Source organism: Anguilla rostrata, chromosome 18 (assembly GCF_018555375.3).
Source record: "Anguilla rostrata isolate EN2019 chromosome 18, ASM1855537v3, whole genome shotgun sequence".
In the NCBI taxonomy this organism is placed as follows: Eukaryota; Metazoa; Chordata; class Actinopteri; order Anguilliformes; family Anguillidae; genus Anguilla; species Anguilla rostrata.
Genome location: NC_057950.1, coordinates 20,054,843 through 20,082,128, shown reverse-complemented (window position 1 = coordinate 20,082,128; position 27,286 = coordinate 20,054,843). Strand labels below are relative to the sequence as shown.

The window sequence follows — 27,286 nt, the reverse complement described above, 5'->3', positions numbered from 1 at the left end:
TTCTCACTCTCCGTTGCTACCTGGAACCTCGTGCAAACTCAACAAAAGCAAAGAGGGCATAGGTCAATTACACATTCATATCCACATATCATACCCAATTAAACCCAGTTCTCTTTTGTGAACTTTATATGTTTATGTGTGTATTTGTGTTGTGCTAATTGGTAATCATGTGTATTGATTTTTTTTTTATCTTGCTGAAAGTAAAAAAAAAATGTTGAACAAGTCAAAAGTTATCTATAACTAAGAAGATGTGGTTGTGTATTTTGTAAAAATGTCAAATTTTTATGTTTTTATTCTACAAATCTACATTTTTTCCCCTTTTTGTTATGAACGTCTAGTTTTAGAGTTTTGTTTTGAGTGTGCAGCAGAGGTCACGATGCAGGCCATTCAGACGGTGGAGACGCAGGTCCCCATTCTGAGGGAGAGCGTCTTCAGCACTCCTTTCTCAGGCGGGAGGAAGGGCAGCGAGTCTGGCCTGGGCAGCCTCAGGCAGCTGCAGTACCGGCAGCCGGCAGTAGAGGGAGCCCGGCCCCTGGGGCGCTCTGCCAGCGTGCCGCTGCACAGAGTCACAGAGCAGGCGCTGGCTGCTCTTGCATCAGCAGCGGCGGTAAGTCTGTGGGACTCAGAGAGCGCAGGGGCTCAGAGAGGCAGGTCCAGCAGTCTGCAGGAGCGGGGGGGCCTCGTCGCCGTGGGAGCCCATCTGCCGAGCGTCATGGGAAATCAGGATGGGAAGCGCAGGAGACCCGCGGAGGAGGCCGGCGCCGGGCGCGACAAGGTGGGCGGGGTCAGGGAGGGAACGCGCACCAGAAAAGCCCAAAGCAAGCCGGGCTGCCAAGGGCTGGACTCCGGCAAGAAGAAGCCCGGGTCGGACTCCAAAACCTCGGTCTTCTCCGGCCTCAGGATCCGGAAGGGTCTGCCCAAGGGGAAAGAGCGGAAGGGAAAAGGCCCCTCCAGGGGATCGAAGGAGGAGGGGCTGGACACCCTGACCTCCCGGAGCGGCCATGGGGGCGACCTGCGGCCCCTCCCGCCTGAAGCCGCTGAAGCCAGCCTCTCCGCGGAGGAGCCGGGGCTATCCGACACCGAGCCAGAGCGCAGCCGGCAGTCCACCGCAGACGCCGCCGGCAACCAAGAGGCGGGCGGGGCCAGCTCGGCCTCGGACGCCGACATCAACAGCTTCCACTCAGCCCTGGAGCGGGAGGATCAGCTCTCGCACTCCCAGCCGGATCTGGGACTGCTGCAGGAGGTCGCTGAGGCAACAGCAGCAGGCTCTGCCCAGAAGACGAGCAGCCAGCCCCCAGCTGATCTTACATCCCGCCCTCTGCACTCTGAACCAATCACAGTCCTCAAAGGAATCTCAGCGCGAGAAATCAGTCTGGCTGCTGAAATTGGTGAACAATTGAGTGCCCGAGAACGGGAAAGCCAATCAGATACTGCTGTGAATGGCCTGAATGATGATCCAGCCCTCAACAGCCGCTCTGAGACACGCCCACTGCTACACCACATCCTTCCGCCCACCGCAAGTCAGACCAATGAGAGAGCAGGAGAGTCCGTCTCCAGGGCAACCAGCTCGTGCAGCTTCCCTGACTCTACAACCTCATTTGAAACTGCAGAAGAGGCTGAACAGGAAGTGAGCGGCGACCACAGGCCGGAGAGCCGGGGCAGCCCAGCCAGCGGTACCAAAGAGCCGGAGAAGGCTCCCCTGAGGGGCCCTGAGGCGCCAGAGTGCATCAGCAATGTGGAGCTCAGCTTTGAACGTCTACAAGAGCGCCCCCTGGAGGAGAAGCGCAAAAGCAGTGTTTCCTTTGCCCAGTGGGTATCCGAAACCGAAACCCTCCACACCCCCTACCGGCGAAAGTCTTCTGTGTCTACCCTTCCTGTGAAGCTCTACCCCGCCATCCAGCCCACCTACATAAAAACCACCACCCGCCAACTGTCCGCCCCCTTCCCTTCCCAGGGACCCTCGCCCTCCCACAGCCCCCTGCTCCGGTTTGCAGGGCAGGGGGGGAGGAGACAGAGGTCCTGCAGCATCGCCGGCCCCCTCACGCCCTTCACTGATTGGACAGAGGAACTGAAGGCCGGGACAGGGGGCGCCGAGGCCGGGCTGGAGTCCGGCTGCCCCGAAGAGGGTCTTCAGTGGGGCAGCCGTGCGCTCTTCACCCGACGGAGGTGGTCTTCATACACACCCTCCTCCTCCTCCGGCTTTCAGAATGTGTTCACTGGTAAGTTCCACACCACATTAGGTTAGCCAGTACCAGGCAACAATGGTTTGTACCTTCATTCTGTTGCACTAGTCCAGTGGTGTCAAACTCGTTGCCATGGAGGGCCGTGTGTATGCAGGTTTTCATTCCAGCCTCAGATCTTGATTATATAATTAGTTAAATTATTTGCTGAATTAGGGATGCAGGTTTGTGCACAATGGTGACCCGACGTCTATGGTGACCCGCATTGTCTAAATAAAAATTTTCTTATATTCTGTGCTTCAATGCAGTTAAACGCATATGGCTGAATGAGTAATTGGACTCAATTAAGGCAGCATTAATTGGTTGGAATGAAAACCTGCATACACACGGCCCTCCATGGCAACGAGTTTGACACCACTGCACTAGTCTATGCGATGACTTGAACATTGTGTTATGTTGACCTATTGTGTTATGTTATAGAAGGATTTCTTCTTTGATGAAAAATAAGACCTTTTTCATTTTCATTTAAAAAATGTTCAAAGGTCTGATTTTCAGTGCTTCCATTTGCTATAAATAATCATTTTTAATTTAGAATTAAGATAAATATCAATATTCAGTTAATTTAGCTTTCAAAATTCATGAAGTAAAGGGCATTTCTGCAATAGTAGTGAAGCAGATATTTAGCTTGCCCCTGTGTATAAATATTATATAAATATTTAGCGATGGACGATCTGATTCCTGTTTGCCAGCAGGTCTCCCTTATTGCTCTCTCAGGAGAATAGTGCCAGCAGTGTACAGGCTGCTAACTACAGCAACAGGGTCACTGGGAATCATGGATTCTTATTTCCCGAAACAAAAAGACCATTCAAGGCCAATTGCTTCCCAGTGTTTTCCCAGTTTTCATTTCCCCTGTCCATATACATCCCAGCAGGCATTGCTGCAACCTGCGAGTGATTAGCAGGGATTTAAAAGCAAGGGCCCAGCGTTTACCCTGGGCCTGATTATGAGGCTAACTGAGGGGGCTGGCCTGACCCTAAAACCCTTCGCAGATTATTTCAATATTTTAATCCCTCTGTGCAGGATGTCTTATGTGCTTATGTTGAGGGCTGTGTGAGGCCAGCCGTGTCTTATTCTTTGTTTCACATGAAAAGATGTAGAGTGTTTTAGCTTGATTACCTGCTTGGATTGTCAGTTTGGAATGACAGCTGTTATTTATAGGACTGTAACATCACTGTGAAACCCTCCATTAGTGAGGAGACCGCAGACATGCTGTGCATGCAGATACACATTACATGCACACACAGTCCATGCAGACACATCACATGCAGGATGCAGACATGCATCACATGCAGACACTGCATGCAGACATACATTACATGCAGACACAGTGCATGCAGGATGCAGACATGCATCACATGCAGACACAGTGCATGCAGCATGCAGACATACATTACATGCAGATACACAGCACATGCACACACAACGCAGGCAGGATGCAGACATGCAGACACGCAGCACATGCTGTGTGGGGCGTGGGGATGCTCTGTAGTTAGTTTCCCAGGTATGACTGGCATTTCTGTGTGACTCTAGGGCGCACCCTGTTGGAGAAGGTGCAGCAGGACGATGGCACTTGTCAGGAAGCAGAGAAGTTGTGCTCACGCATCCTGGCCATGGGTCTCCTCCTTCCCTTCAACGGCTGTCTCAAGGAGCAGGAAGGGGACACTGACACTGGTGTGCAGGACAGCCCGAAATTTGACGTGAGGCCCTTTGCATTTTACCAAGCCATTTCACCATCTTACTTTGGCATAATTTGCATGACTGAATTTCTGTGCATACGTCATAATGTGTGTGTGAGTGTTGTCAGCTATCGTGAACATATTTGACTTTTTCAAGATCTGCTAGTCTTCAATTATCAGAAATGATCTAAAACCTTCTCCTTATTGATTAAGGAAAAATATTATTATATTACAACATTATAAAACATGATAATATATTATTTTTACATGAAATATGTAGCTTTGTGATATCTCTTAACACGCTGGTTATCTGTGTAATGTGTGTCCTCAGGGAGATCAGCTGTACACTTGGGCAGTGGTCGGCCAGCCCTCCACAGGACGCAGCCAGGCCCTGTGGCCCCTGCCCAAACCAGGAGGGGGTGCCAGACCAGGCTTTAAGTACACAGAGGCAGGTATGATCATGCATAACCACAAAATACCTTACAACCACACAGACCCTGCAGTCACCAGGAATAAACTACATGTAAAGTCTCTGTTTGTGTTTTCTACCTAGGGAGATGAGCACCGAGATTATTTATGTGCTTTTTCTCATTTATAAAATACTTTGATCTGTTTTTCTTTAATATTCTCTCCTTCTTTTTTATCTGCTTTAAACTGGCAGGTTATTAAATTCCCGTGGCATCTGTTAGCTTACAGAGTTATGCATTGTAAACGAAAGAAAGAGAAGGGCTGGGTTAGACTGTGCAGGTTTTTAGGGCATGCTCCACTGTGACCGGCTGTACTGTGCTCAGGGATAGCTCAGTCCCTGTGACTGTGACTACCCTGTTCTATCAGGCAAGGAAACACTGAAACTGTAATTCCCTTTCATTCTTGCACTATTACTTGTGAAAGATGAAATGGGTCATTAATTAATTAACTATTTTAACATTTTGGCAACTCTGGCTACTGTAAAATGTCTGTGCTCCAGCTCATTGTGTTGTGGTTGAATAAAAACTTTGATCTTTTCTCTTTGAGTTATAGTCCATGGCATGCCTGTGAGGTTTGCTTTTCTATTAGTCTTTTTTTCCTCCTCTCAGAGCATCAAGCAATCATCCTGGCCCTGCAAAAGCAAAATATGGAGGAACAGCAGCTGCAGGTACTGTCATTTTATCCTTTGTCATGTGACAAGGTCTGCATGGACTGTAACACCCTGACAAGCGTCACATGATTGTTGGTTTTTTTTTGTCAATATCGCCCTCATGTGGTTAATTTAAGTTTTCTTGAGAAAGGGCTCACTTTACGGACTTCTTGAAACAGACACAACCTGGCAGAAAGCACGAATGGAATCCAATTAAAGACATGCCAGAATCAAAATAATAATTAAAATAATAAAATATTAACAATGAATAATTGAGCATTGATAAAAACCAGTCAATAACCTGATAACCACTTTATCCAAGATATGTCATAAAATTGATTTCCTGTCTATGTTTTGTGTTTGGTACTTTCAGTTTTTGGGATGAAAATGTAGTGATAATTTTACTGCCCCAACAGAGGGCAGCATCAGCTTAGTGACACTGTGTCTGTCAATGCTCTTTTATCCATTTACTGAAATTGTATCCATTTATGTATTGTCATACGGTAAACATCAGCACCCTATTAGTGTGTCTGTAGACAGATAGATTGACGGGCAGACAGATGTCATCCAACCGAAATAGTTATTATCTTAATGCACTTAATTTTTTATGAAGTTCATGAAAAATGAACTGTTAGTATAGCCTTATGAGTATTTATAGATAATAGCTTAGAATATTGTCCTCCACAGTATACACTGATCAGAGGACTTAGAAATGCAGTGTCAGAGTCACTGCAGTTATAACCAGTTATAACCATTATTACAGGCGACAAATGGACATAGTGGTTGAGCAGAAAAATCAGCTGAACTCTTCAGTGAATTGTTGAAAAGACTATTTATATTTTCTTTTTTGGAGTGAAATAGGGGTCAGTGTGCTCGTACGGCCATTTCCAGGGCAGCCGTGGTCTCTAACTGAGAGAATCCCTATTATACCTCTGCACTCAGTCAGTGGGCCTTTGCTGATTTTGATGTTTAACCATCATGGATTGATCCCTTGGGAAAAACTTGTTTCTTCCTCCACAGACTAGTCTGAAGATTCTAGATTCCAGGACCACTGGCACGGGGCCGCTCCTCTCCTGTCTGCCCCCTCACTTAGGGACTAAAGAGCGCTCCGCTTCTTCACTCAGGCACACTGTCTCTTTTGTGATCATTTTGTGAGTCGCAGAAATGACAATAGGGTTTAGAAGGCAGTGATCAGTGTTGGCTGGAAGCAGCCCAGACAGTGTGTGTGTCACTGCCCCACATGACGTCTCACGCTGACACATCCCCTCTTTGTGCCGCGTTTGAATCTCTTCTGTGATTCTTCAGGGATTTTTCATGTGGCCCGAAAGGACCCGGCTTCAAACGTTCGGCGAGTCACGGCACAGACTTGTTTTTGTCTCCCTCTCGTCTGTAGGAGGAATCTGCAAAACTGAAGGAGGAACACGTCAGTATGATTCAGGCACTGCAGCAAACCATCCAGGATTTAAGGGCCAAAATAGCCCAGCTGGAGAAACAGTGCCCCCTGCTGGGGAAGGATGGCTTTACCGAAGACCAGGCCTGCGAGAACAGGCAGGCGCAGCTGAAAGCTGTCAGCCTACAGACTGAGAGCAATCTGGAGGCCAAGTCAGTGCAGACATCACCTGCAGATGAGGGCGTTTCATTTAAAGTGCCTTTCCTGGAGACGTCACTGCCTCCCAAAGAAACGCCAGGGTTCGTCTGTACCTGCCAGCAGCAACAGAGAGGATATCAGACCCCACCCATCCCTCCACCCCTACCAGATTTACCTGTAGCCCCGCCGCCTCCCCCTCCTTTACCTGGACTGCCTATGCCACCTCCCCCTCCTCCGTTACCAGGCAATGCCATGCAGGTCCCACCCCCACCCCCTCCCCCACTACCAGGACAAGCTGCAGGCCCCCCTCCACCACCCCCTCTCCCAGGCCTTGGTCCTCCACCCCCACCCCCACTCCCTGGGATGGGACCCCCTCCACCTCCCCCTCTTCCAGGCCTTGGTCCTCCACCCCCACCTCCTCTTCCTGGGATGGGTCCCCTGCCTCCCCCCTTGCCAGTGGGGATGCTTGGCCTGACCCCCCCACAGGACAAGGGGCCACAGAAAGCTGCCATCGAGCCCCCTCGACCCATGAGGCCCCTGTACTGGACGAGGATACAGCTACATTCCAAAAAGTAATCTCGCCAACCACTCATCGCCTTTCTCACGCGTGTAAAGTACCAATATGTTTCACTTCTGTCCTGTCACATGAAAACCAGCTCTAGGGTCTGTATCATCAATGTCGCGTACACACTCTGTATCTCTTTGCTCTCAGGAGCAAAAAATAAATAAATAAAGAAGCAAATTCTGTTTTCTCTTTACCAATAGCCATTATGATTTCATCATTTGGGGTTTTGATCCAAATTGAATTGCTCTTGATGAAACTTTATGAAACTCTGACAGTCCCTAGAGCCAGATGAGAACTTTCAATGTGTGTTAAACCAAAATGAAAAAAATGGATATTGTGTTTTTTACGGCTTTGATTTTGTTCAATGGTAGGCACATTTAGATTTAGGTTTCCTAAACCCATTGAGCTGCATTTTTTGCACAAAATACTCTGAGAAAAGGAGCATAAAATCAGGAAAAAAAATATGAAGGAATTATGGTCTTAATATTAATGAGAGGCTGCTGTTTTAAAGTATGCCTTAATAATTGTTGTATTATAATTGCTATAAAACTATATTCTCTCTCCAAGGGACAAGAATGGTGCATTGGTGTGGGAGAGCATTGAAGAGCCGTCGGTTGAATTTGAGGAGTTTGTCGAGCTCTTTTCCAAAACCGCCGTGAAAGAGAAGAAGAAGCCTCTATCAGACACCATCACAAAATCAAAGGCCCAGCAGGTGAGACGGAGTCCCTCACTTATGACAGAGAGCACTGCTACAGTAATCAAATGATTTGAGTTTGGGAGCAGGGCTGATGGGAAGTGTAGTTCATAGTTTGGAGTTATTGAGCTTTGAATCACTGCGTACCTCTTAGCTAAGATTCAGGTATAAAGGTAAGGAGTTACAAAAAATGAATGCAATGCAATGTAAACCAGATTTGGTTGTTTCTCCAGGAAGTGTTTATCTATGTCTCTGATTAAGGGAGCCCATGTCTTGGTAACACATCCCTTTATAAATGGGTCTTTCATCATTTCTGCTGCGTTCCAACAATAGGGCGTGTCCATTTTTGAGGCTCATCTTGGCAGTGTGGATAATATGCTAGAAATGTTTAGTTTTTTGCATCCTCAATGGCTAAGAAAAAGTGATAAAGGTGTTCTGCCAAAGTACTGGGATCCCATTGACCATTTTTGCTGACCTGGGTGGTGTTAAAATCCATCTCCTTTGTATAACAATGGATGAAGATTTCCCTGAATGTGGGCGGGAGGACACAGGGAACTGATATAGATGCTGTGATTATGGGGCAGGAAGGCTGTTCCCATAGCTCCTGAAAGCAATGAAGCAAGGAGCCATTGGCGGGCGTGCGGGGAGTTAAATAGCAGTTTGACTGGGGCACAGACTCATTGTGGGTAACCCAGCTGGTCATGTGGCTTCCCCTGGCTTTTTAATGGCTTTTGCTTCCCTGTAAATCAGTGCAGCATGCTGTTCTACTCCACACAGACACAAGCGATGACTGACACAAGCCGCAGATCGAGTAGGTCACACACGGGTGTTTCAGATTTCTGTTGAAATGATTGATGGAAGCGCGTCCTGACTTGACTGATTTTCACCTCCTCATCTCACAGGAAGTGCTCTTAGAAACAGTTAGCTCCGTCTCCTACAGTCAACAACTGCACAGCGTAATACACTATAATTAGCATGTTAGCACCTTGCTTGTTCTGTTTCTGTTGGAATATGTTATCACCCCTTTTACTTCTTTTTTCTGTTCATGCCTAGGGCAGTGCTAATGATTTTGAGAGCACTGGTGGTGATGAAAATTTCAGAATTAGATATCTTATTTCACTCAACCATCTTTGCTCTAATTTTGTCTGTCTCCGAGTCTAGACACTCGCTCATATTTTCCCAACTGGTGTGGTGGTATAGCATAATGGTTAGAGGAAAAAGGTTGCAAGCTTGTGGGCACTGCTTCTGCCTCCGTAAGGACAGTACTTATTCCTGAATTACTTTGGAAAAGTATTCAGATGCATTGACTGAATTACATGTAAAGGACAAACTGTCCTTTACATGTAGTACATAAATTGCTCTGGATAACACTGCCTGCTGAACTCCCAAATTGGATTGTTACATTTATAAGGTTGATGCAGATTTTTAGGCAGACCCACCCACCCCCCACCCCTGTTCCCATTGATTTGTTTTTGGGTTTTTTTTAATGAAACTCTCCAGCTGTCTCAAAGCTGTGTTGGAGATTGAGCTGATCAAAGCTGTTAAGGATGTGACTGGTGCCCGAGGCCGTATGTCTGTCCTCCGCCACCCTCTGTTTATTTCTCCCCGCACTGCCATTGTCTAATGGAGACCAAATTTGTCTTTTGGGCTGTTTTCTGATCTGAGATGATGGTGAAGGCCGAGGGGTTTGTGGACCCTCTGAACTGCAGAGTTCTTCGGCTCCAGGGCACGGACTAATGAGGACGCTGGGCGGAAACTGCAGACCTTTCAGAAATACTGATCCAGGATTTTGCATTAAAATGTGTTTTGCATGCAACTTGGGCAACAGAGGCCAGAATATGACATATAGAGCATGCAATGGGAAAAATAGCAGAATTAATGATTTTATTAAAATTAGAACCACATATCCTCCAGATATGTATGCTTGTGGAGGTCTGTGGGTGGCAGTGTAGTATAATGGGTAAGGTTCTGATCTTTTAACCTAAAGGTCACAGGCTGGTGTTGGTAGGACACTGCCATTGTACCCTTGAGCAAGGTACTTAACTTGCATTGCTTCAGTATATATCCAACTGTATAAATGTGATGTAAATCCTATGTAAATAGTCGCTCTGAATAAGAGCGTCTGCTAAATGCCTGCAATGTAATGTAATGTCTATCTGATAGTATTGTTAAACAATAGTGATAGTGTACGGCAGTGCTATTTTGACTTTGGGAAAGTTCAGAAACAAATTGGGAGTCCTAAAAAGAAAAGATTTTTATAATTCTGCCTTGAGGCCAAAGCCAAACAGGAATAATCCTGAGATGAAATGGGCTAAACAGACTCTGCCATTACTGTTAAAACCCAAACCCTTTGTGTTGTATTTCACTATGTGTGAACCAATATATGGGATAAGTGAATTCCCCTGTGAATGAAAAATGGATTTAAGGTGGTGCCCACACCAGCACTGTGTCATGTTGCTGGAAAATTGATTTTCCCATGCAAGTGGCCACCAAGCACAGCTCCACCTTGCTTCAGTTGATAGGTGTGAGAAATGTGCAGGGCGAGTCAGCTGCTTATTTATACCACAGTTAGAATTCATGATCCATGTACCTGGTAACGATTAGCTGCATGCTTGTTGTATTTTATTTTAATACATGTGATCTGCTAACTTTTATTTGGACAGATGACGTTTTTTGCGCATTCAAACATTTTTTTTATGTACTGCAGTGCCCCCTTCAGGTTTGTCTGTGGTAGGTGTGCATCTGGGGTGCAGTATTTAAAATTAAATGTCTAATGGCTCTCATGAAGGCCAAAAATTTTAACAGTCTTCCTTTACATTCTGTGCAGCTCGTGTACCAGGCAGCTAGTTTAAAACATACCACTGTTTACAGCTTTATTTCCTCATAATCAGATCATTACTTGCTGAAATAAAGGGCTACAGAATGGCATTTGTAATTTTCCACTTTACAGCATGTTTTATCAGAGCACTACCTGGTAGGTATCCAGGCTGTTGAGTGAAGGGGTTGCTTGGTCGATGGCCATGCTGGGGGTCAGCCAGCTACGAAGGCCTTTGTTTTGACTGAAGCACAAACCAGCGGTCAGTGATGTAAGAGATGAGCACTCAGGCAGAGATTAAGTTGCTGAATGCTTTGTGGTTTTTTCTGTGCCTGTGGTTTGTGTGATGTGTAAGAGGAGGAAGTGCTCTGCCCTCACACAAGCGATTGCATGGCTCTCCAGACCGCTCCGCACGGATGGGCGCTCTTTGATGGAGAACGCTGATAGGTAGGGTTAACAGTCAGCAAGGAGCTGATAAAACTGCAGCAATGTTTCCAGACCTTTAAATAAAAATTTTAATCAGGGATTTACAAGTCAAAAAGGCACATTATAATGGGCATTGCCAGTTGTAGTGTTTATCCCCTCATGTCCAAGGTACATTTCCTTGTTTTTGGAACATATGTTTTCCTTACAGTTTTGTTCAATCACTTTTCAAAACATTGTTTTTATGACCAAATATGGAAGCAATTTGCATTGCTAAATTATACGTTTTTGTGCTCTGGTTGTTGAAACAAGTGACCACTAAATATTTGAGGCAGGAATCTTGACTTTGAAGTACCACATGGATGTCTAAATGTATTTTGTGGTCCATGTTAGTGGTTCATGTTAAAAAACTTCTTCACAGAGATTGATGGGAGAAGTTTCTCTTTATTCTGTAACTAGAAGAAGTTTTGCTGAATGTTGTAAAAATGTTCAGGGAGTTTTTGTGTATCAGATACAATGTGGGTGTACATAGGCTTTTCCATTGCTGTGTATCATATCAGTTAGTTATACGTTTTGCAGTGTTATATCAATCGGAGGAGATGTTGTAGGCTTTTTAATATTGTTGAGATGATTTTTTTGTATAATGTATGGCTAACTTTGTCTATGCTGCTATCTGCTCTGTAATATTATTATTATTATTATTATTATTATTATTATTATCCTCTGATGTTGTAAACATGTGCAGAAAACTACTGAGCTCAGACTTCATACAGTGCATCAGAGTTTGAAGCAGAAAGACTTAGATTTTTTTCATCCTCTCTCTTTCCTCTTACAGCATGTTCCACCTTCTCCAAAAGAACAGTTTAATGTTGAATGGCTGAAGGCTGTGATCATTCTATAAATAATATACTTGACTGAATTTTATATTTCCAACATTTTTTGTTATTTTGTCATATCTCATCTATCCCACAACCATATTTGCCTCAGGTTGTTTTTGATGTGAAATTAATATCAGATAAAATTCTACCAATGGCACGATTATTTCTCATTGAAAAATGTTTCATGACATGCGGTAACATTTGCGCCTTTAAATTTGTTTGGGTTGCGACATCATTTTGCAGAGCACACTGAATTTATTTATTTTTTTGAAGTTGATGTTTTTTGAAGTTGAAAGTTAAAAGCTGAAGTTGAAATTTTCTTGTGACACGGTATGGGGTAAGGTGATCTTTTAGCATTCTGATTAATCTTAAATGGGGCCACTTTTTCAGTTAGATTTTCAGTGATGTTTCTATACATCATCAGAATTCAGCCAGTGCTTCAACAAAGAGAATACAGACATTTGTGCCGTGCTTTTATATGGAATGAGGAACCCTGACGTGAACAGCATTTTGGTTTCTGAAATTCAAATTCTAAATCCGGCAACTGTACTCTCAAGTTATCTGAAATATATCTGTTTGCTTAATAGTACCCTCAGGTGATGTAATTAGTCAGGTTTAATTGGTTACATTTAACCAGGTTATTTGTGCCCTGTCCATAAATGCTGTCCCTGTATTTTAACCAGATTATTTGAGCGCTGTTGTTAAACACTGTTCCTGCCCTTTACCCAGGTTAAATTAGCACTGTCCTTATGCGCTGGTCCTGCTCTTTACCCAGATTAAATTAGCACTATTGTTAACGCTGTTCCTGCTCTTTACCCAGGTTAAATTAGCACTGTCCTTATGCGCTGGTCCTGCTCTTTACCCAGATTAAATTACCACTATTGTTAATGCTGTTCCTGCCCTTTACCCAGGTTAAATTAGCACTGTCCTTATGCGCTGTTCCTGCCCTTTACCCAGGTTAAATTAGCACTGTCCTTATGTGCTGTTCCTGCTCTTTACCCAGGTTAAATTAGCACTATTGTTAACGCTGTTCCTGCTCTTTACCCAGGTTAAATTAGCACTGTCCTTATGCGCTGTTCCTGCTTTTTACCCAGATTAAATTAGCACTATTGTTTATGCTGTTCCTGCCCTTTACCCAGGTTAAATTAGCACTGTCTTTATGCGCTGTTCCTGCTCTTTGCCCGGGTTAAATTAGCACTATTGTTAACACTGTTCCTGCTCTTTACCCAGGTTAAATTAGCACTATTGTTAACGCTGTTCCTGCTCTTTACCCAGGTTAAATTAGCACTATTGTTAACGCTGTTCCTGCTCTTTACCCAGGTTAAATTAGCACTGTCCTTATGCGCTGTTCCTGCTTTTTACCCAGGTTAAATTAGCACTATTGTTAACGCTGTTCCTGCCCTTTACCCAGGTTAAATTAGCACTGTCCTTATGCGCTGTTCCTGCTCTTTACCCAGGTTAAATTAGCACTATTGTTAACGCTGTTCCTGCCCTTTACCCAGGTTAAATTAGCACTGTCCTTATGCGCTGTTCCTGCCCTTTACCCAGGTTAAATATCACTGTTTTTAAATGCTGTGTCTGTCCCCGGGCAGGTTGTGAAGCTGCTGAGTAACAAACGCTCCCAGGCAGTGGGGATTCTGATGTCCAGCCTGCACTTGGACATGAGGGACATCCAGCATGGTGAGTTCCAGGGCACAGAGCTTGACCTTTGTCTGTGTTACTGCTCCTGCAGTGCTGCCAGCCAAGCTCCCCTCCAGGTACGGCTTTATTGTAGCCTCTGCAGGTCACAGTGAGATCACACATGCGCAGCAGCCAAACTGTCCAGAGAGGGTCTCTTTTTCATAAATCACCATGGAAACAATTCCAGTATTTCTACAGCGATGCAGGTAGACACATGCACATTTCCTTTAACTCGGCCCGTTCACTGTAATTACACCTGGCTGTGTTCCTTAAGGAATAACCTTTCACAATACCTGCTTCAGGTTATACCTCTACCGAACCATGACCTGAAAAGATATCTGTTATCTATTCTCATCAAATAGATAGCACAAATTATTCTTGCTCAACTTAAATAGGCAGTCTGACATTAGCTTACTGTACGACCTGATGCACACAGCTTAAATAAATAGCTGTGGGGAAAGGCTATCTGTATTTTGTCACTGCAGAAATATGTCTGTGGTTGTTTATCTCTAATTGCAGTTTTCCTTTTCACATTGTTGTGAAACTGTGGTGCTTTTAAAGTGAACACATCAGTGCTGAAATATTCAGAACGGCAATGAGCACGCACCGTCTGGCTGTGATCATAAGCTGATTTCCTGCTAACTCACTCATTATCCCTGTGCATAAACATGGTTATTAATCCCACATTTCAGAGACTAAAGCTTTGTTCACACTTATTCTGTCTCACATTGATCAAGTGGTTCTTTCCCCTCTCTTTGTGGACTGTGAGCACTTGTTCTCTCAAAGCGCTCTCAGCTGATTCTTATTGCATCACGTCTGAAAGTTGTCACTTGTAGTGTCCATTGCAAAGTCATCACAATTTCTTCACATCAGTGGTTAAAGCACATTTCTCCAGGTAATTTATTGATATAGCCATGAAAAATATGAATACTGTTGTGGACATGTGAGAATAACAGACTCACTATTCAGAATTATCCAAGTAGTAACACTTATTCACAACTTAAGCGAGACTCTGCAGAAACATGCAATGTTGGATATTCGATTGATCGTGAATATCTCTGATTGTTTATATTGATTCATGCTGCAGCTAAATATTAGCCAATGGTACATTTAAAACCATTTGCTTTACATTTAGCACTAGCTACAAGCTAACTTTTTGTTGCTCTCCATATTACATACAAAGAGAATGTTTTCACTGAAGTACCGAGGATTCAGATCAAGAAAAATGTTCAATAGTTTGGTTAAGAATCACCTCTATACAGCATGTGACTGTTTGAATGAGATATTCTCTTTTTACTCTACCTCATATGTTTCTGTGATTTTATATGTATATTTCATACACATTACTATACCGGGGTCATGTGACATGGGTACGGAAGACTACAACTTCAGGTGTAGTACAACAGCACTATGAGCCTGATGTCACCATTGGTTTTTAGTGCTGCTGAATCCGTGCAGATTGAATTATTTATTCTCCCTCTTTGAGTGTGGTTTTTACATTGCTGGAGGCTATGTAGTTATATGGCGAGTGTGATGTTTGTGGTGCTTGCTTCAGGCTTTATTTTTGTTGTGTGAGAATGCAATCAATGTTGCTGGAGGCTTCTTTAACTGTGAGGGAGCTGTCAGCAGCAGTCAGGCCGGGGAGTCTGACGTGATGCCCTAGTGCTATGGTTCATTTTCTTTTTTATTTTTCATCAGAGGTAAACCTTCATGTGGAATAGAATACTTGGCAATTTAAACACTCTTTTACAGCACTCTGTTGATGCAACGATTGTCTATAAAAGTACATTGAAGTCTGCCATATTAAGCCAGCTTTCAGACATGAAAGAGAAAGCACAGCAGTAAGGAGCATAATTACTGCAGCTGTGAAGGTTGAAATTTCACTCTCATCTGTATCTGCCTGCAGGGGGCGACACTGCACATCTAACACAAACGTTTTTCATTAGTAATACATGAATGAGGTCTCAGAATTTGCTGTCAAAAACTTGCTGACTTGAACCAATCATAGTGTTTTTTTTTCTGTGGACAACAAAACCTTTTTATTGGTTAAGAGCAGTTTATTATTCACCCATTACAGGATTCCTATGACCTCACTTACCCATGATGAGGTTCCATACAGATTAATTATCAGTGTTACATCAACATTAGCAGTGTTAATTTAACTAACAGAGTTTATATGAAGTCAGTAGGGGCCACATGTACCCAATAAGAGTTAAAAGTACTCTATCATAGTTTACAGTTGACATTTCTCTATGTAATACCAGATATAACCAGCTAATGCTGTTGGTCATGCATTATGTCTACAGAGTAATTACAGGGCAGTGAGGTATCGGATATGATCTCAGAGTGAGAATGGGAATTCTGCTGCACCCCCTGACCTGGGCGTACAGAGCGCGCTCAGGACTGAGTCACACTGCCGGGTTCGAAGGCGGATTGCTGCCGAACAGGGACCTGAACTTCAGCCCGATTTATAAAATGTTTACTGGGCTTCCTCCGACGCTTTGAGGGGGGGGGAGTAGTCATAAAGGGCCGCCTCAGGACCGGCGCCGGGGGTGCGCTGCGGTGTTTAAGGAGCTGGCAGACGGGGGCTCCCCTCAGTCACGGGAAGGGGAAATCAGAAAGGCATGACGCGGCGCTTCCTCCCCCATCAGATACCTCAGTCCGTTTGATTTCATAATGAGAACCCAATGACAGAGCGGCCCCATCTCACATCTGTGTCTGCAGTCACCGCAGAAGAGAAGTGGAAATGGTTTATACAACAATTTTCTGCATGCTGGGAAATCCCCCCCCCCCCCACACACACACACACACCCCCTCCAGTTACCGCAGACTGCGCACAGATCAGGCCTGAAAAGGTGCACAGCAGAATGGTGCAGGGGGAAACACAGCTGAGATATTACAGATTATTAGAAGGCATGCGTTTATGCTTTGTTCCTTGATAATGTTCAAATTAGTCAGCTTCAGTGTCTTGTTCTGATGAATATTCTTATTGAAAGTAAGGATTTATGCTTGAGGGAAGGCATACTTCACAACTACCGGCTGTGATAAAGAGGATGTGTGTGCGGTAAAGAGGATGTGTGTGAGGTAAAGAGGATGTGTGTGCGGTAAAGAGGATGTGTGTGAGGTAAAGAGGATGTGTGTGAGGTAAAGAGGATGTGAGTGAGGTAAAGGAGATATGAGTGAGGTAAAGGGGATGTGAGTGAGGTAAAGGAGATATGAGTGAGGTAAAGGGGATGTGAGTGAGGTAAAGGAGATATGAGTGAGGTAAAGGGGATGTGAGTGAGGTAAAGAGGATGTGAGTGAGGTAAAGAGGATATGAGTGAGGTAAAGGGGATGTGAGTGAGGTAAAGAGGACATGAGTGAGGTAAAGGAGATATGAGTGAGGTAAAGAGAATGTGAGTGAGGTAAAGGAGAGATGAGTGAGGTAAAGGAGATGTGAGTGAGGTAAAGAGGATGTGTGTGAGGTAAAGGAGATATGAGTGAGGTAAAGGGGATGTGAGTGAGGTAAAGAGGATGTGAGTGAGACAAATAACGTGAGTGAGGTTTAGGGCTTTAGAGGAACTAACCATAGTTTAATTCTGAATTGCATTGTGCCTGAATAGAAAGTGCTTAATTGATTTTTGACAAGTTGCATGGCTATTTTTAGAAGGACACATTCAACTGAAGCACTTACCTAAAATTCAGCGAGAGACATATGTGCTGTGTCTGCATGCGCAGTGAGAGAGATGCATGCTGTGACCCTCTTACCCTCTTATCTGAGAACAATGGGCTGAAAATGTCTAATACTCCGTACTGGTTACGTTGCTGATGCTAATTATGAGTGAACGTATAAGATGGAATGGAATGTTCCAGAATTGGTTTGCAGGACATCTTAGGAGCAGCTGCAGGCCGTGTCACTCTGGGGTGTGCCAATGACAGTAAGTGCATGTAAAAAATGTAGCGGAACAGGATCTCCTGTTACTGTGGAGCTCTCGATCCGATCCCTCCTCTGCTTGTGCATCTGTTTGCTTTCGCACTTACAGTGTCACAGGGAGAGTATGTTTATCAGATTAGATAGCTCAGGTTTGGTCAGAAACTACAATGTTTTACTAATTAAACTTTCGATGGAAATGCTTTTCTCTCTGAACCCTTTACAGGCGGTTAGTCACGCTTATATTTTTCATCAACATTTTAGGTATGGATGAGGGCCAAGTTACAGGTCTGCCCTGCAGATGTGGGATGCTAGTAATACTGGCAGCCAAAATTCTGCAATTTAATCATGAAACAATGCCCTGCCTTTCTCTGGCATTCTGACTGAAAGCCAATTTGTAGTCAGTGTTGGCCAAGGAGATCTTGTGTTGTGGTATACCTTATTGTAATTAATAATCCAATACATACAGATTTTTATTCCTGGATTGACTACAGAATAAATCACCTTTAAGTGGACTGCAGTGTACATGTCTTTGTATTCCTAGTGTTGTCTGTCAAGTTAAACAGTCATAGTTATTTTAGATTTCCCCAAAACACACTTCAATATATCTGTGGAGAATTCAGGAACAACCTGATAAAAAGATGAATGTCATTCAATTCTTCCTTGTCCAATGAATTTTACCATGGATGTCCATATTCATGGATAGGTATTTCTGGATGTATGCATCACTCATATATGCATACCTACAAGCCGCCAAGTAAAATTTTACATTTGTCAATCAATGAAACCAAAGCATACCCTATTTTTGAAGGTTTGCTATTCAGACAACTGCAGCATGTTCTGCCCACACATTTCATGCACACATTATAATTTTACTGTGTGCTGGAGTTCATCTTGCCCTGCTGTACCTCCATGTTCAGTCCTTTGCCGTAAGCCTGAAAGCTTGTATACTGGAATATAAATATACTGCCAAGGGGCTGCTGGGTGGCTCATCCAGTTGAGGGACTGTTCTGGTGCATCGGTGTGCCCCAAAGTCATCAATCAAAACCAGGCTGTGCCAGTGTCACTGTGGCCAGTAGCCCTGTGGCAAAGTGCAATTGGTGATTGCACATGACGTATCCTCCCCTGAATCAGTTCAGTTCAAGCTCAGCATGTGGGCTACAGACTGGTGACACATATTTCCTATATTTACAACATATTCCCATCCAATATACCAGTCCACATATTCTGAAATATTGGTACTTTATTGTAATGACTATTTTCATTTTAGTCATTATGACTGAGGAACCCGAAGTGTGCTTATTTGCAATGGGATGTTGGGAAACCCTATTAGTATAGAGTAGAGAGATAAAAAACAGAACTGATTAATGTCATGTTATTATGTGAATAACAACACAGAATGAACACAAGGTTTATGAAAACATATTTTTTGAAAACGGATTCGATAAATGTGTTTTGGATTTGAACAATGCAGGTGCCATTTTTTAATGAACTAAACATTTATTCCAATAACAGATTTAATTTGTTTATTTATGGACTGAATTGCATCATTTACACCTCCTGGAATTGCACACTCTACACAGTAAATTAAATACTAGTCTGGAAAACATTTTGTTTCCAGGAAAAAAATCTGTGTCCATCATGCACCAGTTCATAAAAATTAATTGTGTGCACATGAGGAAAAAGCAGGATTTCAAATACAAAAAGTCAATTAAAATATTTACACAGTAAATTAGGTATTTGACTCTGTAAATGAAAAACACAGTCCAGTACCTGCTTTTCATCTCACTCCACAAACAACTTTTGATTAGATGGAAAGAAGCCATTTCACCAGATGCTGAGCAGCAGTGCTTTTATAATTTTATCCGTGCTCCTGTCTGTAGCTGATCATTACCATTTTAGTGTGCTATCAATATTAGTGTGCGTTTTGAAAGACATATAGGCTGGTTTATACCGTCTCATGGTTCCCATATAGTTTGTTAGTCTTTAGCTCTGGTCTTCTATGTGCATTTCTAAATATTTAACTCACTTTATTTAAACCTACCTCGTGTTAAGTTTTCCTGACCTTTAAGGCCAAGCATGATTATTTCAATCAGGAGCAGAGGCGGCTCTGCATGGCATTCTGCTCATGCAACATGTTAAATACCGCGACGTAATCCTATATCTGACATTAAACAATGCAGGGTTTCACTGCTTGTGTTTAAAGATTTACTTTGAAAGGATTACAGTTATGGGCGCCAGATCCTGGCCCCCAGACACAAAGGCCTCATCAGGAATTCAAATGCATCTGCTTTGTTCTTCTCACACATTTTTTAGTTAACCGTTATTAAAAAATATTCAAATACATAACTTCCAGGAATATAGCCGCACAATATGAATGTTTGATCAACTGTTAAATGGGTTCTGGTTTAGTGGCTCTGTTAGATTAGATTTTGTACAATTCTCTCTCTGCCTTCAGGTACACAGACAAGAAAGACCAGAAAAGCTATTTCTCCAGTTAGATGAAGATATCATGTTAGTTTGGGGTTTGTTTAGTTTTCATTTATAAAATTAGATGCAGATATGATTATATATATATATATATATATATATATATATATATATATATATATATATATATATATATATATATACTCAGTATGATGACTGATTGGAGGGGTTCCTTGATGCAGGTTTGTGTCATTACACTAGAAATTGTACATTTTGGACAGTTTTGGACAGACTATTACTTTACTGGCTAAATGGATATAAATGATTTATTCTGATTCAGAAAATGTTCCCTTGTCTTTAATTTGTTTTGAGTTTGGATTTGATTTGACATTAAATTAGATATTCATTGCAGGTTCAAAAATAAAGACTAATAAGTGACTGTAGATGTATGTTCCCAACAGCTGTTCTGAGCTTGGACAACTCTGTGGTTGATCTGGAAACCTTACAAGCCCTCTATGAAAATGTAAGTTTCTTAATCATAAATTGCTTTCAATGAATTCAGAAATACCCACAGGAAATGCTGTGTGTGTTTGTGTGTCTTTTGGGGAGGGTTCAATGAATATATGGAAAAGATTATAGAACTTGTATACATACGTATCCCATTGTACAAATGCATACTCTTTCATTTTAAGAAGTTGCTCACAAAAAAGGAACATGTGAACAAAATGGTTGATGTACTGTAAATGTATGGCAGGCCAGTGGACTACAGAACTCGCTCAGGAGAACTACATATCTACAGTTACAATTCAACATCAGACAAAATTATGTGCACATCCCAAGAAATAACTGCTGCTTTATTCTGATGACTTTGCTGGCTGTTGGAAACAGACTCAACACAGGGTGTAATTACCCATAGTGTCTGTGCAAAGACAAGACGCTGTTTATTTTGTGAACTGAAATGTTTATTTCCAAGAGGGATTTTTTGGTTTAGTGCTTGTTGTGGAAATGTTTGCTCATGACGGAGAGGGTGATTAATGAGTTTGTCCATGCCAGACTCAAATAAGGACCGGTCATAAACACATTCATAAATCTTTTTGAAAAATGCTAGCAGCTTATTGAAAGACCTTGAAGTATCTGCTTTTTTTTCGCATCAACACACCACTCTGTTCTTTTCACCCCTTTTCCATAATACAGCACATTCCAGGAATCAAGATTTTACATCAGCGAATTAGACTGCTCATTGAAAAATAGGGTAAATTAAATATACACCGATCAGCCACAACATTAAAACCACCTACCTAATATTGTGTAGGTCCCCCTTGTGCCGCCAAAACAGCTCTGGCCCAGCGAGGCATGGTCTCCACCTCTAAAGGTGTCCTCTGGTATATTTGGATTTCTGTATATATTTGTATCTACTATATGTTTGTATCTGATATTTTGTATCTACTGTATATGATTGTGTTACTTTGTTGTCTTTGATGCTGCAACAGTGCAAATTCCCCCCAGGGATCAATAAAGTACACTACTACTACTACTACTTATTACATTATTGGTTTTTATTACATTAAAAATTTGAAATGGATTACATTATTGGGAGTTATTACACTATTGGTAGTTTATTACATTATTAGTTGCTTCAGGGCTATAAAAAGCTAAGATTTTGTTAGAGGGTGAATTATTTCCACATGATTTTAAAAACTCTCGACAGGTCAGAGCTGTTTTGGCGGGACCTACACAATATTAGGCAGGTGGTTTTAATGTTGCGGCTGATTGGTGTATATTTAACGATGCAATTTAATTTGTTAATACGACATACATATTGATAGATGTTTTGGATTCATGTGTGAGGAAAGTACATCGAGAGAGACACAGCTTGTGGTTAAAATCATACCTGTCATGCAGCACAATATTTTAGGGAGGGGGGATAGGACTCTGCCTTTTGAAATCTTTTTGTTAGTTATGAAGAACATTTGTTTCAGGGTAGCATGTTTGTTTGTTTTTGTTTTGTATTTATGATGATAATAGATTAACATTGTGCTTGGCATGTGTTACTTCACCATGGTAGCCTTGCAACCTGCTGAGATACCTTGATGTGGGTAGTCAACTCATCCACATTCCCCTGGTTGTACATTTTTGATGTGAATTTCAGCTGAAATTTGTAAATGAATAAATAAAAATAATGTTCTAAGTCACCGAATAGATGTGTACACTAACTCTGCACACCCGTCCCCACCCCCGATCTGAAAAAAAACATGATTCCATCCTTTCAGAAAGCCCAGCAAGACGAACTGGATAAAATTGAAAAGCACATCAAGTCATCCAAAGAAAATGAAAAAGCAAAGGCACTGGACAAGCCTGAGCAGTAAGAGACCGGACACTTTTGTTTGATTTAATTAAGGCCTTAATTGTATTTGTCGCCAAGCCTGAAAGTAAAAGATTTACAGTTACAGCAAAGTTTTGCATGAATTTATTCTTTATTTATTAACATACTTCATACAGTGAGCTCTATAAAATATTTGGGACAAAGGCATATCTTTTTTTGGCTCTGTACACCACAGTTTTAGATTTGTAATCAAACAATTCACATGAGGTTAAAGTGCACATTCTCAGCCTTTATTAAGGGGTATTTTTTATATAGTCCCTCCATGGTGAAACCAAAATGTATAAAAATACCATTTAATAAAAGCTGAGAATCTGCACTTTAATGCAATCATCCGGAGTACCCGGTGAAAACCTACACGGACACGAGGAGAACATGCAAACTCCACACGGAGATGCCCAGGCCGGGATTCAACCCCAGGACCTTCTTGCTGTGAGGCAGCAGTGCTACCCACTGCACCACCGTGCTGCCCTTCTGCACTTTAACCACATGTGAATTGTTTGATTACAAATCTAAGTACAGAGTACAGAGCCAAATCAAAAAAAAAAAAACATGGCTTTGTCCCAAACATAATGGAGCTCACTGTACATTTGTCAAATTAAGTCATGTTTATAACAGATTATGTGGGTGTCTGTGTGTGTGTGCATGTGGCGCATGCAAAAGTGCCTATGACTCCTCATTTTTCTTCTTGTAGGTTCCTCTTTCAGCTGTCTCAAATCCCTCAGTTCTCAGGAAGAGTGTTTTGCATCCTCTTTCAATCAACTTTTGTAGAATGTATTTCCTCTGTTGTCCGGAAGCTGGAGATCCTTCAGAAAGTGTGCACTGTAAGTGTGACTAAAGAACAAACTGTAACTCTGCGGTGTAAGATTGTTATTTGAAAAAAAGACAAATGAGTGCTTTCAGTGGTATCTGGTAATTACAAGAGATTTTGTCATGTTGACAGCAAATTAACTTATTCAGTGTGAAACTGTAAATACATGATGATAAGGATTCTAACAAGCTTTGTGGTGGTAAAAAGCACAGATGTTAAGAATAACAATAGTGAACAGTATATCTGATCCACACACTGGACACAATGAGATTTCTTATTGATGATGGATGAATTCCTATCCTTATTTACTCTGGGTTTTATAAACTGAGTTCAAATGAGCTATGGATGAGGCTATTTGTGTGAGGTTAATGAAGAAGTGTGGTGTTGACACTGAAAATGTAAAAAAGAATAGTGTGATCTCACTGTTAATATTTATATTGCTTTCTCTCGCTCTCTCTCTCTCCCCCCCCCCCCCCCCCTCTCTTTCTCTCTCTCTCTCTCTCAGGCTTTGCGGGATAGTGCAGAAGTGAGGTGTATCCTGGGTCTGGTGTTGGCGTTCGGGAACTTTATGAACGGAGGAAACAGAAGCAGGGGTCAGGCAGACGGCTTTGCCATGGACATCCTGGCCAAGCTGAAGGATGTGAAAAGCACTGTGGGTGTCCCACAGCGCCCCCTGTCTCTCAGGCACATTTCCCCATCCCACACCAGTGCAGATTCTTCAGCCATTTTATTAAAAACTGTACTTGGCTGAGAGGTTGGGGTGTGGGGGTGGGTCTGGGCAAAAATATGGAAAAAAATTAAATTAAAATAAGGCATCCTCAATTCACACAAATTCGTCTGAGACATGCTCATAGCTCTAGGGCTAAAGCAACCAAATATCCATGCTATGCATACAATACATGGTTGCATTTGTCAAACATACTTAAAAGTTTTCTCTTTAATCTTGTTCCTCTGTTTTTCTCTCTCTCTCTTTCAGGATAACACACAAAGTCTGTTGTCCTATATTGTGTCTTACTATCTGAAGCACTTTGATGAGGTATGCTCTGTTCTGGTTTCTGTTTATTCCAATCAAATTTTTAAGGCTTTCAGTTTGCTTTGACGTTTGGCTAGTTTCCTTTCTTCTCTCATTATTTTTAAACTGTACGCTTATTCCCCCTCTCCTCATCTGGCAGAGTCATGCTCTCACTGTGATCATCAGTCACACACTGTATGTGCGTTCAGACTCAGAGGCGCTCACTGTTAATAAGGATTTCAGCCAGCTGATATGAAGTCATACAGCCTGCAGCCAAAGTCAACTGACTGATTGGAAAGATCTTGGGTCCGGTGCAGCTTCTAATGAAAAGGATATGATTTTGTGAGGATGGTTACTTTGATGGATAATGTAACTAAGCCTTTTTGAAGTCTATTAGGTAGATTTTGCTGATAATTAATTGTTGGTTACTGATGCTGCCTGGATCAGTTGCATGACCGTCCTCACTGTACAGTATGTGGCTTTTAACGGGCGGGTCCATTCCATTTAAATTCTGTCAATTCAGCCAGTTTCATAGTGATTTAAATGCTTTTATTGAATTCTCAAAGAACATTCTGGCCAATTGTATGACCTTGAATTCAGTATGAAATATGCAGATGTACATTTCCAGAGCTGCCTGAATTGAAATGAAAGTGAACTGGCCAAACCCCTCAACATAGCAGTGGCTTCAGCGCCTGTGAGCTGATCCCTGCTTTTGTGACTATGTTTGAAGGATGCCGGTAAGGAGACGTGCGTCTACCCACTCCCCGAGCCTCAGGACCTCTTCCAGGCTTCACAGATGAAGTTTGAGGACTTCCAGAAGGATCTGCGGAGGCTAAGGAAAGATCTCAATGGTAAAAACATCATCAGCTCATCAGCTCTCTGCTCTTTCAGCACCACCCCTCCTTCACTGATAAACGCATCTTTTAAAGTACTGGCCAATGCGACTGGGACCTGAGATGCCTGGTTTTAAATCTTATTTTACATATTTTTTTTTTTTTTTTTTACATAAAGGAAGTGCAATTGCACTCTGATAAAAATCTTGCCAACTTTTAAACCCGCTCAGAACCCCATTCCACAAAGTGCCATGGGAATATTACTATGGACGCTTGTTGATCTGGGAATGCCATTAGCTAGGTGCTACTGCCTGCATAAATCAGGTGAATGCCCTTCTGCGTGCAATGTCCTCTTACACTGTAAGTCCATCTGGACAAGAGTGTCTGCTAAAAATGCAGAAGTGTTGTATAATAGTTAGGTAACTGGGCTTCCAACTCCAAGCATGTAAGTTTAATCACCAGCATTGTGCCCTTCAGCAAGGGGCTTGATCTGCATTACTTCAGTAAAATATCCAGCTATAAATGGATTGTAAAAAGAAATGTAAGCTCTGCAAGTTGCTCTCAATAACACCATCTGCTAAATGTTTAATATGTAAATGTAAATGAATGTAAAGTAAGATAGAAGAGAAGAGGTCCTAGTTTCTGTTTTGTATTAGGCAGGGCCTTATACGGATGGTCCTTATTTGGCAGGGCTTTACTTGGCAGGGCCTTATTAAGCAGGGCTTTATTTGGCAGGGCCTTATTTGGCAGGACCTAATTTGGCAGGTCCTTATATGGCAAGACCTTATTTGGCAAGGCCTGGTTGTCAGAGACTGCAAATCCTGCTGTTGCTCCTGCAGGCTGCTAATTAACAGCATGCGGAGCAGAGGGAGATGGAGGCAGAGGCTCCGCTGCAGACGCAGACCCATGATTCAACAGCTCAGTGACAGTCCAGGCACCCGCTTGAGATTCACGAGGCTCATCGGAGGACCCGTCGCTTAGAAATGTGTTATTCATGTCCGAATGAGGGCGTGCATCTTCTTTTCAAATTATAATGGTGTCTGTATGAGTGTTTCGTCCGGACGGGTAATGTGAAAATAATAAGCCCGAACGTGCTCTGGAAAATGTTTCAAAGATTTAGGTTTTGGCTGGGAACATGAGTGCGTGTGAGAAAACAGAGCCAACATGCCTGAGCCACAGTGCTCTCTGCTCTCCTAGGTTAGGGTTAGGTTTAAATTCTGCTAGCAAACAGTGTTTGAGCATGAAAATATGCATCTGAAAGGATGAGATGATACAAGCTTTAACAAACAAAGATCTTACACAGAGCTGGGAGAGAAACTGTCTTATGGGTGATTGCTATGAGTACCATTATACTGTGTTGTTTAGGTGTAACTTCACTTGTGTACAATCACCATTTTACCTCCACGTTTGTCAGTGCACAAATGGTCAATTAACTTTCCTGCAATTTAGATAATTCATTTCAATACCTGTGCGATGTATAATTCAGGCGACATCAAAAATCTTGCGCATGACCGGGGAGAAATGCAGCTGACAATCAGAACATATTCGTGTTTTTCTAGTTCTGAACTTGAGGTGAAATACTATTATCTAGCCAGCGTATGGTGGGGATTACTAAATAGGTAATTGACTTGTGCAGAGCCTGCAATTAGTCTGGTAGCTGGTTGTAAAAACAATCAGGGAATATTTCTGTGTAACTGAAAGTGAATACTGAATAGTCCAACTTCTGTGAATAAACTGTGCGGTCTAATCTATTGTGAATCAAGTAAATTACTCTTGCAAGCTCCTTGCATCTGAATTTGAAGGGAAATAACATCATCGTACATTTTCCCTTCAGCCAACCCCTTTCCACCTGACTGATTCCCAAATTTTCCCCCAGATTGCCCATTAATATCGACATTAGGTTCTCAGGCCAAAAAGCTTTTATGGAGGCTAATTTTGTTTCTTCCTCTTCATTACGTAAATGGCAACAACCTGAGGTTGTTTGTGAAAGACAAGCGTTTGGGAGCCCGGGAGTTCTCCACGCATGTACGCTGGCTGCCACGCTTCATTTGCTTGGCATTTTAAATTTGCCCCTGCATGGATTTTCCTATATTCCTTCATGCGCATCTCATCTTTCAGCCTGGAAAAATAAGAAACGTCTCTGAAGCAGCAAGGCCTTCCAGCACAGGCCAGCTGGAATGTGCGGCGAACTCATTTGGATAATTATCTCCACTTATTCACAGTTCGCTTCTGTG

At 42.6% G+C, this 27,286-nt stretch overlaps 1 protein-coding gene across 3 annotated transcripts in view; it reads left to right on the top strand.

Moving 5' to 3' along the window:
* Positions 1–279: 279 nt before the first annotated feature.
* Positions 280–27,286, top strand: part of LOC135244698 (formin-2-like) — a 47,205-nt gene continuing 20,198 nt past the window's right edge. The window contains exons 1-13 of one of the 3 annotated variants that reach the window (XM_064317193.1): positions 280–2,219; positions 3,771–3,937; positions 4,248–4,368; positions 4,993–5,051; positions 6,427–7,193; positions 7,754–7,898; positions 13,589–13,676; positions 20,478–20,539; positions 22,287–22,378; positions 23,091–23,220; positions 23,713–23,859; positions 24,184–24,243; positions 24,950–25,070. In XM_064317193.1, the coding sequence (XP_064173263.1) occupies positions 377–2,219; positions 3,771–3,937; positions 4,248–4,368; positions 4,993–5,051; positions 6,427–7,193; positions 7,754–7,898; positions 13,589–13,676; positions 20,478–20,539; positions 22,287–22,378; positions 23,091–23,220; positions 23,713–23,859; positions 24,184–24,243; positions 24,950–25,070 (3,802 nt within the window). In that variant the 5' untranslated portion in view covers positions 280–376. The remainder of the gene's footprint in view (positions 2,220–3,770; positions 3,938–4,247; positions 4,369–4,992; positions 5,052–6,426; positions 7,194–7,753; positions 7,899–13,588; positions 13,677–20,477; positions 20,540–22,286; positions 22,379–23,090; positions 23,221–23,712; positions 23,860–24,183; positions 24,244–24,949; positions 25,071–27,286) is intronic. The other 2 variants (XM_064317192.1, XM_064317191.1) reach the window with 2 other exon arrangements.